Source organism: Bidens hawaiensis, unplaced genomic scaffold, assembly GCF_021521415.1.
Source record: "Bidens hawaiensis isolate Kalapana, Puna unplaced genomic scaffold, B.hawaiensis_p1.1 tig00037771_1, whole genome shotgun sequence".
Lineage (NCBI taxonomy): Eukaryota > Viridiplantae > Streptophyta > Magnoliopsida > Asterales > Asteraceae > Bidens > Bidens hawaiensis.
In genome coordinates this window covers 93,021-107,410 of record NW_027496615.1, presented here as the reverse complement: position 1 = coordinate 107,410, position 14,390 = coordinate 93,021, and the positions used below count along the sequence as shown (strand labels likewise).

Here is a 14,390-nt window from a genome sequence, read left to right as displayed (position 1 = left end):
CGAGGCGTATAAGGTACACCTGACAACCTGCCACTGGTTGTTTGGTACCTATACGCCACGGATAGATCTATCCGTGGCGAATTGTATTATATAATTATATAATTACATAGTTATATTATATTATAATATAATATAAAAATATTATTATATTATAATATTATTATTGTATTTAATATTATATTAAACAAATTCTTATATTATATTATTATTATAATTTATAACTTAATGCATAATATTCAAAAGAAACAATCAATAATATGATATGATATAACATAGCATAGCATAATCAAAATCATCATCATGCTTGTAGTTCAAGCTTTACAAATGTTAGGCTGAGGGGTGTGGAGCGCTAGAGGGGGCGCGTGAGCCCATCCGCTCGCGCCCCGGGGCGCGAGAGGGGCGCGAGCGCGGAAAAAGAGGCAGGCGCAAGGCCAGTAGCGGCTGGGAATGGGCGTAAAGTGGGCTTCGGAATGCGTGCATGACCGTTGGGGCTTTATAAATTGAGCCGTTGGCTCTTTAAGTTTATTAAAAAAAAATTTTTTTTTCTCTATATAAACCAATATCACATACCACACCCAAAATCACATAAAATACTTACCACAACCTCAAAAAAACCCAAAATCACCCCATCTTCCAAACCTTTTTTTAAAAACATGGCTGGAAATTGATACCCAAACCTAGATTCAGATTACAGTTACGACGATTTATGGTCGGCACCGGACCAACCGATGTTTTATTCGGGGTCGCAACAATCATCCGGCTTTCAACCATCCAACATACAACCGTCTCCTAACTTTGTTGTTCCGGAGACACAAGAACCAGAAGGTGAAGCTGCGGGACAAAGAAGACGCGTTCACCGGAAAAAACAAGTTGCAACGGACGGGTCGGGTTCGGCTTCGACTGGAAGGACGAAACGGAAAACCACTCCGTGGTCATCGGATGAGAAGGAAGCCCTGTGTCGGGCTTGGATAGTCATTTCCGAGGATCGGCGTTGCGGTAATTGTTTTAACGTTTTTAAAAATGATTTTAAAAAAAAGTTAAATAAAAAAGTTAAATGACTTACAAATTTATTTATGCATTTTGCAGCGGACTACCAAAAGAGCAAGGTCTTTTGGACAAAGGTTAGGGAGACGTTCTATTCGCTCGTTGGGAGTACAGAGCGGAACGCCGATATGATTTCGGGTCGGTGGACCGAAATCAGAAAATTTGTCGGCTTGTTTACTAATCTGTTCAACAGGAACGCCGGTCGTATGAGACCAAGTGGCAGTGACGATTTGGCGGTTTATAATTTCACTGTCGAAGAGTGGAAGCAGGAGTGCCTGCGGAGGTATGGGACGGTGAAGACGTGGGACGGTGTAAAGGTGTGGGAGAGGTTGAAAAGGTGTTCTAAGTGGGTTGAGCTGGTGGCGCCGGACCTTGATGCGGAAGTAGGGCCGAAACGGACTAAAACTAGTTCGTCTGGAGCGTATAGCACTTCCGCCGGGTCGGATTGCCGGGTTGGATTCGACCTAAACGTTGCGGGGGAGGAAACGTCTTCACCGCCGAGGAGGCGGCCATTGGGAAGGGACGCCAGGGGGAAAAAACCGGCTGAGGGGGAAGCCGTAAACATCAACGATCTTGTTGAATCCCTCAATAAATTCAACAAAACCATGGAGGTGGTCTCTAATGACAAAAAGGAAAAAAAAAAGAATGAGAGATTTGGACTTTCTTACAAGAGACTTCAGTAACCTAAATCCGGTCGACCAAATGCTGATGGAAAAACAAAAGGAACGTATCCGGAAGAGGTTGATCGAAGAAGACCAAGCCGAAGAATAAGAATAATGTTTTTTTTTAGTACTTTAATTTTTTTTTAGATATTAATGTGTTTTTTTAATTAATGTGTGTTTTTTTAAATAATTTATGAGTTTTTTTAATAATACGTTTTTTTAATACATTTATAAAAAAATTAAAAAAAAACTGCTCGCGCCCCTCCACACCATGTCCCGAGGCGCGAGCACCACAACCAACACCCATCTTATCAAGTTTCTCTCTCTGCCACACGTCACAATATTATTGGCTGGCGCCCCCACTCGCGCCCCCCACACCCCTCAGCCTTACTTGAATCCAAAAACCAATTCTGTCATACCAATCCTATGAACATAATTGTCAATGTCATGTGGCAAATTAAAGTATTATTTTATAATATAATGTTTTATAACATCATCATCATCATCATCATCATGCTTGTAGTTCAAGCTTTACGAAAGCTACTTAAACCCAAACACCAATAATGTCATACCAATCATATGAACATAATTGTCAATGTCATGTGGCAAATCAAAGTATATCACGTGAGCAACCTTGAGGAATAACGTATTAAAATAAAAGGTTGATTTTTCTTTTTTTAATTTTAAATACAAAGAATTTTAAATAATAAATAAATAATTGAATTTTCAGTTTTATTTCAAATACAAAGAACATTAAATAATAAAAAAATCAATACATACGATCAACTAGTTAAATCAATATGAGGAGGGGGGACTCGCCAACTTGACCAGATTCTTATGTACTCGTTTATACGATCTTCGTACAAAGCCCTCCATTCTTGTGCTACTGGACTATCATATCTTGCCCAATTAAATACCAGCACTGGGTAATTCCCTTCAGTTTTCCGATGAATATCTTTAACATTAGCAATGACTACAACCGGATAGTCATAGTACGGGTCTGGACTCTCTCATTAAAGATCCGATGAATATCTTTAACATTAGAAATGACTACCGGCACGGGGTAATTCCATGACATGCACGTTTATGGGTGTTACAGTACCCTCAGAGGAGTTTGCCTTGGTGAGTTTTCTGTTAAACTGATTTTGAAGCCCTTGTCTATGCATACTCCTTTGTCTTAGTCCATAATAAGGAACATATGAACGATATGGATGGTTTCTAGCTATGTGACCAGGAGTTCCACAGTTGTAGCAGGTTTGCTTCTTTAAATAAAAGCCATTGCTGTTAACTCTTGGTCTCATATGTTTGTATGATCCTGCCTGGTCTTTATTAACCTGTTCTATTTTAGTTGTTTTCCCGCAAGAGCATTTATAAGTTTCACATTCTTTTACAAATTTTGGAGCAACATATTTATCAGTTTTCACAGGTCTACCAACATTAATATCAATTACACCAATATTAAAAGCAGTAATACAAGGTTTAAGCACACAGTTTTCGCTCTTAAAAACAGAGCCCACACAAACATCAGTTTCAACAGAACCAGAATCACAATCTGTTTTAATTTGTTTATTCATTAAAGCAAGTAAATCATTCTCGTCTTCTGACAACCAATCTTCAACTAATACTTCATCTGCACGTGAAGTAGAGGCATTAGAATCCCACTTATTAAAAAATACAGGCTCAATAGGTTTGAGAGAGCCCTTTCCCATGGCATCATTTGCAACCTTTTTACCATATTGTAAATGTTGTTCCCTCTCCTCTTCCTCTTTTGTCATGGGAAGAGATGTATAATTATTGTTGGAAGGAGGTGGAACTTTATCAAACCCAAGACCTAAATTGTTATTATCCTTATATTTCAATTGATGTTCAATCATATTTTCAACCACCGCGCTAGACACATCAAATTTCTTAAAATTGAAGTTGGTATTTTCAAATTTAGCATTTAGTTTTGCAATTTCTAATTTAGACGCATCTAGTTCAACAGTTAATTAAAGTTGCTATTTTCTTTTTAGCGTCAAGATAGATGCAACCTTTTTGACTTAAATAAGCTTTTAGTTCAGAAATATCTTTTAGTTGAGCATCGATCTTTTCTTTATATTTTATCTCATAAGCCTTATAGGTGTTGTTAGCCCTTTTAACATCCTCCATTTGTCTAAAGGTGGTTTCATTATGAAGTCTATACATTTCTACTTTATAAGCACATTCAAAAGAACAAAGTTTAGCTTTTACATGGTTGGAGTTCGAAGTTGAGGTTACCATGAAAGCGAATTGAAGATCCTTCATCAAATCTTCAGTTTGGTTCTCCTCTTCCACATTATCAACTTGAGCCAAATTAGCTAATTCCTCTCCCAAGTTGAGTGCCTTCATTTGATCCTCCCATCCAAACTATTGTACAACCATAGCCTTCTCATTGTTTAATCCAACTCCTCCTCCTTTCCCTGTTGGTACCATGTCCCTTTCCCCATTTGGTTCTTTTTGGCAGGATTTGTGCACTCACGAGCAAAGTGACCAGGCTTATGACAATTGTAGCATCTCATTTTGCTTTTGTTGAATCCCACCCTTTTGTTGTTGGTGATATCCTAGTTGTTTTTACCAGTCTTCTTGGTGAAGGTCTTTGCCCTAAAGATGGCCATGGCTATTTGCCACGAAATATCCATCTCCTCAACGTCTTTAGGATGAATTTGATCAAATTTAGCAAACACAACTGGCAAGACGATGTCACCAAAAAGAAGGGCATTGTAGCAGTTCATAAAACCTGCAATCAGGGCGATGTTCTCCTCAGTTTCCTTAGAGATGGAGGGAATCTGAGAGGTAGGCTTGGCTGAAGAGGCCTCGGATGAAAAAGCATTAGTATTGATAGATGCTTTTCAGGGTATGGGGGAAACTGGCTTGAGGTGGATCTTAACCCACTTGTTCTATCTTGAGTAGAGAAAGTAATATTGGTGGATGGACTGTAAGCAGCAATGTTATAAGAGCTAGCGTGATTTATGGCACGTTGTTTGTCATCCATATCATATGAGTTAATTACTGCCTTCATTTCATTGATTGTCAGCCTTGCCAAGTCCTTTGTCTTTTTAATCAATGCCACATTCAGATCCCAGCTTTGAGGAAGGAAATTCAACAATTTCTGATTGACCTCAAGAAGGGTCAACTCAATCTTAGCAGATCTCATCTTGGTCCCAAGCTTAGTGAATCTTTGTAGTCGAGCAAAGAGAGATTCACCCAAGACGTGGTTGAACATGTTAAACTCCTGTTTCAGCAGATCTCTTCTACTTTGTTGCATATCCTTATTTTCTTCAAAAGTATCTTTAATGGATGCCCATAGCTCTTTAGCCGACTTTGCATCTCGAAGACCAATAGCAATATCAGGGGATAGTGCTAGAGTGAGAGTGGAGAAGGCTCTCTCATCATCCTTCACCATAGCAAAGTCTTCATCAGTGTAAAATCCTCTGGTTTGGGAGCCACAGTCCTCTCCGCATCATCCAATGTATAGGTCATTATGGATGGACCTCTCAAAATGCTTCTCCAACCCTTGGAGTCTTTCATCTTCATATATCCTTCAAATCTGTACTTCCACTCATCGTAGCCATCAGCAGATAACAGACGAGGAACGTGAGTGGTGGTTCCCATCATAGAGTCAATCTCCTGATGGATATTGGTGCCAACTATGCTATCCTTTGACTCCATTATAACAGTATTGGGAGCCAAGAACACAAAGCTTATGCCGAAATCCTAGGCAAAACCGAGATCATCAAATTAAGCCGAAAACAAACAAGGCTCACTGAGAACCTTAAATTAGTCGAGAACCTTGAGTATCGAGAACTGTATTTATCACCGAGAGCTAGAACCGAACTCCAAGTAATTCCGAGAATCCGTATTACCGAGAACCCAGATAACCGAAATCCTGTTGTGACCGATAGTTCCTTGTTGCCGAGAGCTGATGAATCCGAGAACCAGTTATGGAGATAGATTAAGATTCGTAATCTAAGGGATTTTGAAATCTTTTGAATTTCAAAGAAAATTCTGCTCAATCTTATCCCATTCTCAACAAACTACAAGATCCTATAAACACGAAGAGGATGCTCTTCGTGTTCTTTGATATTCAACTGCCGTTAATGATCAAACAACCAAAATATGTCCAAAAATCACAAAAATACTCAAAACTTCAAACACCCCAAAAACTCCAAAAGCACCAATTTCTTGAATATTTGATATCACAACCGAGCCTAGAATAGGCCTATAAGCTCTGATACCACTTGTAAGTCCCGAATATGGATAACTACAATGTAATATCAACTATACACGTGATTGGTCGGAATCCAAATGTAACAACTCGGGTTTTCCAACGAACGAATTTATATCTTTCAACTGGACCCGTTTTAAATTTGTGAAATTTATCACTAAAAAGTTTTCGCGTTTATCGAGAAAATATTATAGGATTTATATTTGATTATTATATTTATTTAATATATATATTTAACTTTGAAAGATATACATTTTTAGCCTAAACATAAACTTTAACCCCTTATTGTTCCCATCTCCAACCTATAAGGACTATATTGCAATTTATGTATAAAACCCTTATAACCCATTAACCAGATTCGTTAACCCATGATCCAAGACCCGTATAACCAAACCCGTGGACTCGTTTATATTGCTTGAACCACAATTTTTGTTGTAATCTTGGAATTAAATCACGCTGGTGATTATCCTTACCATTTGCGGCCTAACCGACATAACTAATTAACAAACAAGATCAACTATAGCGCGGATTGATTTATTCTATAAACCGTCATAACTTAAAATCAATTATATAACTTAGATCGATTATAATGCGATTCCTCGCATCAGCACCTTCCCAGTAACCCGACGAACCAAAACACTAAATTTAATTGCATTGCTTTTGGTTGTAAACCCCTGTTCGATCCCGTCCTAGCCGCGACAATACAAGGTGGTCGTTCTCCCTTGATTCGTCATCGTTCAAGGTAATTGAAGCATGGATTTAGTTCATCTAACCTTGTTATACATTAACCCTAACTTTAATCTAATAAACATAGAACGGATTGATCAATTGTGTCTTCTAGGGTTTATGATCAATTTGGGATTTTTCATGTTCTGTATATAATAAATCGTTTCTAAATCTTAAACAACTGACACACCAGCACACATGGCTGGTGTGTGTGTGTTCAATCCAGTATGCCGCTGAGGTCGGGGGTTCGAGTCCGGCCAGTCCAAAGTTTTGGTATTTATTTTTTTATATTGTTGTTATTTAATTTTTAAATGATCTATAAAGTATTATAATTAATATTAAATATCAAATAAACAATATTTTATTTATACCGATGTCATAAAAGTTAAACGTTCCGTGTCGGCTAGTTTCGATACAAGTTTTCGTGTATATATATGTATATATATATGTATGTATTATAAGGGTATATTTATTTATTATATCAACAATTATTTTATTAAGATTCGACATTAATATTGAGACTTCTCGTTGATTAAATGACTTTATAAATTTGCTCATAATTATAGTATATATATATATATATAATATATGTGTGTATATATATATATATATGTATTAGTCGTTTTAAACCAAACTATAATACACGTATTAATGTATTAGAAGTATTAATTATAATTTTTACCATCGAATTTTGTTAAAAATTCTAAAATACAAATTTTATGTTTAAACGTTTATTATTATATATCTCAACTCATATTTATTCAAAAACTAATTATTTGTAAGTGCGATTATACAATAAACTATGATTTTATAACAAAAATTCGTAGAGATCAATCGTTCAATTCATAACATACTAATCATAATTGTAACTCAATCCACATTGAAATCCTAAATTCATTATACGTATTACATCATTATTAATTCATTCATAATATTATATTATTTAATTAGGATCCTTGTCGATAATTCTCGAAGCGCGTGATTCCCGCTTTCTTGTCGTATTCATTCTCGTTTGGCTTGTTCGATTAGGTGAGTTTTATCATTCCCCTTATTTTACAACTTTTCAAATGTTTTGGGGACATATGCGTATACCATACTATATATATATATCAAAAATAGCAAACGTATGATTGTGTGTGATTAATCAAATATACATGCTATGTGCTTACTTGTCTTTATATTCAATCGCTTGACATATTCCCTTGTAGAGGGTTCTCATTCTATTGACCACCGCAAGATTCGCTTGGAAACGGTCTTATTCTCATTATTTGCTTATGGCGCCCGATTCGCTTGGCAATGGTTTAATCGACAACTTACTTGTTCATGGTTTGATTTTATTACCGCATTATTACGTTTTGCTTATTTATCATACTATATCATACTTATATTATCCTTATTTTACTGCAAAACTGGTGGTAAACTCATTCAACATGTTTGTTGACAAAACTCCATTTTCTACGCATATGTAGGTTGATTGGAATTGAAGTATGGGATATTTAGTCAAGACTATAGGTTATAATGAAGACGATCATTCGATCATGTTTATAATCATTTACTTGAATTGTTTTGTAATGTTTGTAAACGTGTGTGCATATTTGAATTAAAATAATTAACTAGATATTTTCACTTTTACATTATGATAGTATCTTCGAGCTGTGAGCAATCGGATCACGCCCCGACATTTCCGCCTTAGGTTGGGGTGTGACACCAAACACGTGATGAATCAAGAACTAGATAAAAGAACACAAACACGAGATTCAAAGCACACGTTTATTAATCAAGCATTGGGTACTTAATCCCGTAAAAACCAAATCTGTTTACACAACATAGAGAGAATAATATTAAGCATCTAGCCTAAAAAATGATAAAACAAAAGCTTATATAGGTTAGTACAAGCCACATAGGCCAAGCCCAATCTAAACCCAAACCCGCAAGCCCACCGCAAGCCCTCATTTAATTTTGGTCAATACTTAATAATACCGAAAACGTTATACGAAGGGCGTGCAAAATTAGGGTCGGCCTGAAAAAACCCGAATAACCGAACCGATTTTACCCGGGCCCGAACAGACCCTAAATTACATGCATGAAATCGGTCCTAAGTTTCTATGGATTATCGGTCTCGGGTCGGTCATTGGTTCCAAGAGATCACAAGCTCACGAAATTAAATCTTTGAAAGCTATCTGGATTTGGTGACCCATGACCCACTTATGTTTTTTTCTATAAAATTGTTTATTAATTATAAATAATATCTTTTTCTTTTTAATTTGGATATTAAATTTTAGTATATCCCTATTTTATAGGATTTTCATATCAAATAATTGGTAAGATTAATTTTTAATGTAATGAGATGTTATAACCCGTTTAAGAGCTATCTGGTTTTGGTAAGACCCATACCTATGAATTTGGGTTAAATCAATGAGAGACCTCCATTTAAAAGTCAAGCAATCTGGTGGCTTCCATAAAAGGGTGAGTGACCGCATCGCGACACGTAGGATTTTAGGGGTTTTATTTATATATATTATAGATATAAACGAAATCTTTAAAAACTCTCTGGTTGCATCCTAAATTCTCTCAAGCAACCAGATTGTTTTATTTGTAAATGGAGGCTTCTCATGCATTTGACCTGAATTCACAGGTATGAGTCTTACCAAACCCAGATAGCTCTTAAACGGGTTATAACACCTCATTAAATTAAAATTAATCTTACCAAATATTTGATATGAAAATCCTATAAAATAGGGATATACCAAAAATTAATATCCGTTTTCTTAAAAAAAGATACTATTTATAATTAAGAAACAATTTTATAGTAAAAGAAATAAAAGGGTCATGGGTCACCAAACCCAGCTAGCTTTTAAACAGGTTATAGCATATCATTTATTTGTGAAACACTTTCATTATCAAACCCTAAGTATATTATTAACATTTTTACAATAAAGAAAATTAAAATAAAAAAATACATATTAAAAAACAAAAAATATAAAACAACCCCCGTAATACGGGGGATACAGGTCTCATCAAACCCACATAGCTCTTAAACGGGTTGTAACATCTCATTAAATTAAAAATTAATCTTACCAAATATTTAATATGAAAATCCTATAAAATAGGGATATACTAAAAATTAATATCCGATTTAAAAAAAAGATATTATTTATAATTAAGAAACAATTTTATAGTAAAAAAAATAAGCGGGTCATGGGTCACTAAATCCAGATAGCTTTTAAACGGCTTATAACATATTATTTTATATAAACGAAACCTTTAAAAGTTCTCTAGTTGCTCCCTAAATTCTCTCAAGCCACCAGATTGCTTTATTTATAAATGGAGTCTTCTCAAGCATTTGACCCGAATTCACGGGTATGAGTTTCACCAAATCCAGATAAATCTTAAACGGGTTATAACATCTTATTAAATTAAAAATTAATCTTACCAAATATTTGATATGAAAATCTTATAAAATAGGGATATACTAAAAATTAATCTCTAATTAAAAAAAAAGATAGTATTTATAATTAAGAAACAATTTTATAGTAAAAAAAATAATCGAGTCATGGGTCACCAATTCCATGTAGCTTTTAAACGGGCTATAATATCATTTATTTGTGAAACACTTTCATCATCAAACCCTAAATATATTATTAATTTTCTTACAATAACGAAAATTAAAATCCAAAAAATAAATATTAAAAAACGAAAAATGTAAAACAACCCCATAGTACGTGGGATAAAACCTAGTATATTTATATAACTGGCAGTTATGACGAACCGACATGACCTAAGCGACGTATTCCTATAATGTACTTTTACATAAATACGTACAAACCCATCTTGTTTAGAATACCAATATTTGGCCTATATACATTGTAAACCTAAGTTTAGTTGAATTATCTACAATTTCTAATATTTGACACAAATGAGGCAACGTAATAGCTATCGAGGAAACAATAGCGTTATCATGTACTCATCAAGTGAGGAAACAGAGTCAAGCTTACTGGTACTCTCATCTTCTGTGAAAAACGCAGGTTGTTTTGGAGGCGGCAAAGAACTGTCACTGACAAGCATTAGAAGCACTGATAACATAGTTGGCCTATCATTTGCGTGATGTTGCACACATAATAATGCCACGTGTATTGATCTAATTACTTCGCGAACAACACACGAGGCACGTAAAGATGCATTAATAAGTTCAATAGACCTTCGTTGTTTATAAAGCCTCCATGCCTACATTAGACACGAATTCATATTTTAGTAAAGGTTGTTAAATGAAGCATTGATCATAATATTGGAAATGCAAACCAACAATTTAACTTACATGTCCAAGTAGGTTGTCACTATGATCTTCATGAGAGAATTCTCTGTTTTTCTTACCACTCACTATCTCCAAGACCAAAACACCGAAACTAAATACGTCTGATTTTACAGAAAAACGTCCATGTACTGCATACTCAGGAGCAATGTAGCCACTGAAGCATAGTAGATATCAAAAATGAAAACACATATTAATTAGTTTCATTTCCTACTTTATTTTTTCCTACGGAAAAAAGTTTTAAAACAATATATTGGATTGCATTTTGTAGGTTCTTACTATGTCCCGACCACTTTCTTTGTCTTGGCAATGTTATCATGTCCTACAAACTTTCTAGCAAGGCCAAAATCGGATATCTTTGGATTCATGTCACCATCCAGCAATATATTACTTGCCTTGAGATCTCTGTGGATAATTTGAAGGCAGGAATCTTGATGCAGATAAAGAATACCTCGAGCCATTCCATGAATGACACCAAAACGTTGAGGCCAATTAAGCATCGAACTTCTTGTTTCATCTGCGCAAAAATGAAATGTCACAGTCCATCAATATGTTACTATGTGTGCTACTAATTAAAATTTGTGAATTTGGTAAGAAACACTACAAAATAAAGAAGTTCATACCAAAAATAATTGAGTCCAAACTTTTGTTAACCATGTACTCATAAATCAAAATCATTTCATTTCCATGGATGCAGTATCCTAGGAGCTTCACAAGGTTCCTGTGCTGAAGCTTAGAAATAGAGATGAGTTCATTCTTGAATTCTTCAATCCCTTGTTGAGATGTGCTTGACAATCGTTTCACAGCCACTTCTTGTCCATCTTCCAACACACCCTAACAGATTAAAGTTCAACTTGTATATTAATTTCTGTAAAGTTTTCCATAGGCTTAGCATTCTACTAAAGAAGAATCAACTGATTACCTTGTAAACAGAACCAAAGCCACCCTCTCCAATCTTATTCGAGGCACTAAAGTTATTTGTTGCCTTTCCTACTTTATATAGGCTAATGAATTGTAAATCCCCTAGAAGTTCTGTCTGGACCCCAGTATTCTTTTTATCAAGGGCATATTCTATGTCCCCTAATAGAAGATATGCACGATTACATTACATAACATAAATTCTAAAACATAGTGTTATAAAAATGCATAAACATGGCTCATGCGTATTACCTTGTTCTTTCATCTTAAGCTTTTTCTTTCTGCTTTTACAGGCATAAGCTACCGCACACAGAAGCAGTGCAACTAATGAAAATGACAAGACACTAGTTACAACTCTTTTCTTTTTGCTGGAATCGGACTGGTGACCTCCCATTGGCAAACAGTAACAATCAGCGAGTTTTATTCGACAGTAATCAAAGGTAATGAAGAAACATGTGTACCTTCTAACTCAGAGGCAGCCGTCCTAATGTAAATATGATCTTCTGCGTCATACTCTCGTATATCCATTATCTCATCAAACCATAGCAAACATCCACTTCCCCCGTTACTGATATCTAAATTTGCGTAAGCCGTACAATTACGTTTCATTCTGCAAGCCACTTCACACTCTTCAAGTGTCATGCTCACATTATACTGCGCCCTTCGTGTATCTGGTAATTTGACTCTTACAATTTTCCGAAACCCATCCGCGTTCACATCTAAACAATTCAAAGGCGTTTTGCGTTTACACCCACTTGACCAATCAGACACATCCCATTCTTCTGGATTGCTTGGTTCAAAACCTGGTAAACAAGTACAAGGCGGATGCTTGTTAATGCTGCAGCTTCCATAAGGACCACAGACTGCAAAAAGATCACAATTATCAACTTTAAAATCCCCATACACAATCCACTCTTGGGTTCGCTCGATCCAATGCATTTGCCGTGTCCTGCCATCCGATGTTAAAACTATCCGTTGAACAACTGAACTTGTAAGCTCGTATGAACAATATATTTCCCTCTCATTAACAACAAACTCGGCATTGTAAATTCGACTTTCTTTATCAATAGGAAGGCCACTGTACCCGAGACCATTCCATGGTCCAAGTCTTGATATTACATCTCGACCCTGCAACCCGAATATTTGCGGATATCCACTTGTGTTTAATATATTACTATACAAACCTGTAGATGGATCATCAGGACTCTTCCAAGAATTCCATTCTGTCGTCGACCGTTCTATTCCTGCTCTCAAGTGCTTCCCAATTTTCATTCCTGGCAGAAATGTGTCTCCCGGATGATCAAAACTTTCCCAAATAATATTTTTGTTCTCTCTCTCCCAGACAACTAGATTTCCAGAATCCATCAGCTGCAGCTCCACCACCGAATTATTACTTAGCCCAGATACCGTTGATTCGGATGACCAGACCATGTTGTTCCTGCCACTGAAAATCGCCAGGTTTCCATCGTTACTAAGCCTGAACACACCCGATTTGTCAGTAATGGGTGTGTCCTTGTTAGCAACCCAAACGACGGTACAAACTGGAATCTTTTTGTACCATATCCCGAAGTATCGGTTGTTGGACTTTCCGGGGCTAAAGAATCCCAACTCGAACATATTGCCAGCAGAGACAACGGTTTTACCATCTTCGATAGGTTGATTTGCATAGACGGCATCTAATGCAGCCGCACAATCTGATAGCAGTAAAAAACAAAGAAGAGTACATAAACGGTATGGTTCTCCGATCATCTTGTGCATTAATAAAATGATCGATATTTCTCGTTTTTGTTGATAATAGAAAAATCAGCCTCTAAAAGTTGTGAATTAATGAAATCATCGATCTTTCTACGTGCAAGTCAATTGCGTGATAGACTTTGCATATAAAGTATCATAATCCACGTTGATTTTTGACTATATTTGATAGGGTATGATATTATGTATGTTTTGAATTCTAATGTATTTGTTTATCTATTTAATAAATATCTCTGACCGGTCAACCGTTTAAAGTCATGACAACCTTTTTTTATATGTTTCTTTCTAGCCAATCCATTTAAAGTTTTAAACAATCGTTATCCTATTTACTGCAACCCGTCAATAACTTTCCATCCTATTTCTACATGTGAACCCTTTTTACAGCTTTTCAATCCGTATTTCTTTACATAAATCGAATGGTGTTGGGTTATCGGTGTTTACTAACAGTTTAGAAATTTGAAACTTTTAAATATAAACAATTAAAGCACCAGATACATGAAGGTCGTGGTATGAAAGTTTCGTCGTTGTTCCGTCATTTCATATGGTGGAACTAGTTTGAATATATTTGGATCTGCCAAAAATATATTGAACTGTTATGTTTTTTGGTTGGCAATAGAGGCGTACAAAAAACTAGTTTGGGTCTGCCAAACTGATTTATAACCTGACCCACTTCACCAAAAATAACGGTTTGGCCAAACCAGTTTAGACCTGATACAACATGTTAATTTGTGGTCTT

General features: G+C 35.8%; 1 protein-coding gene across 1 annotated transcript; it reads right to left on the bottom strand.

The window, feature by feature from the left end:
• Window positions 1-10,608: 10,608 nt before the first annotated feature.
• On the bottom strand, window positions 10,609-13,437 carry LOC143589732 (G-type lectin S-receptor-like serine/threonine-protein kinase At4g27290). The gene is made up of 7 exons (XM_077070415.1): window positions 12,364-13,437; window positions 12,155-12,289; window positions 11,907-12,064; window positions 11,608-11,818; window positions 11,264-11,501; window positions 10,991-11,141; window positions 10,609-10,899 (listed from the first exon to the last, which is right to left on the bottom strand). Exons 1-7 carry the CDS (start codon window positions 13,331-13,333, stop codon window positions 10,609-10,611), a joined length of 2,154 nt encoding a protein of 717 aa, XP_076926530.1. The 5' UTR covers window positions 13,334-13,437.
• Between the last annotated feature and the right edge of the window lie 953 nt (window positions 13,438-14,390).

Bases quoted from the DNA above. Each gene is read 5' to 3' on its own strand.
- LOC143589732 (XM_077070415.1), bottom strand. From the start codon at position 13,333: ATGGTCTGGTCATCCGAATCAACGGTATCTGGGCTAAGTAATAATTCG. The intron at 11,819-11,906 runs GTAATCAGTTGA...TTAATCTGTTAG, and splicing joins GCTTTGGTTCTGTTTACAAG to GGTGTGTTGGAAGATGGACA. The intron at 10,900-10,990 runs GTAAGTTAAATT...TGTCTAATGTAG, and splicing joins GTGACAACCTACTTGGACAT to GCATGGAGGCTTTATAAACA.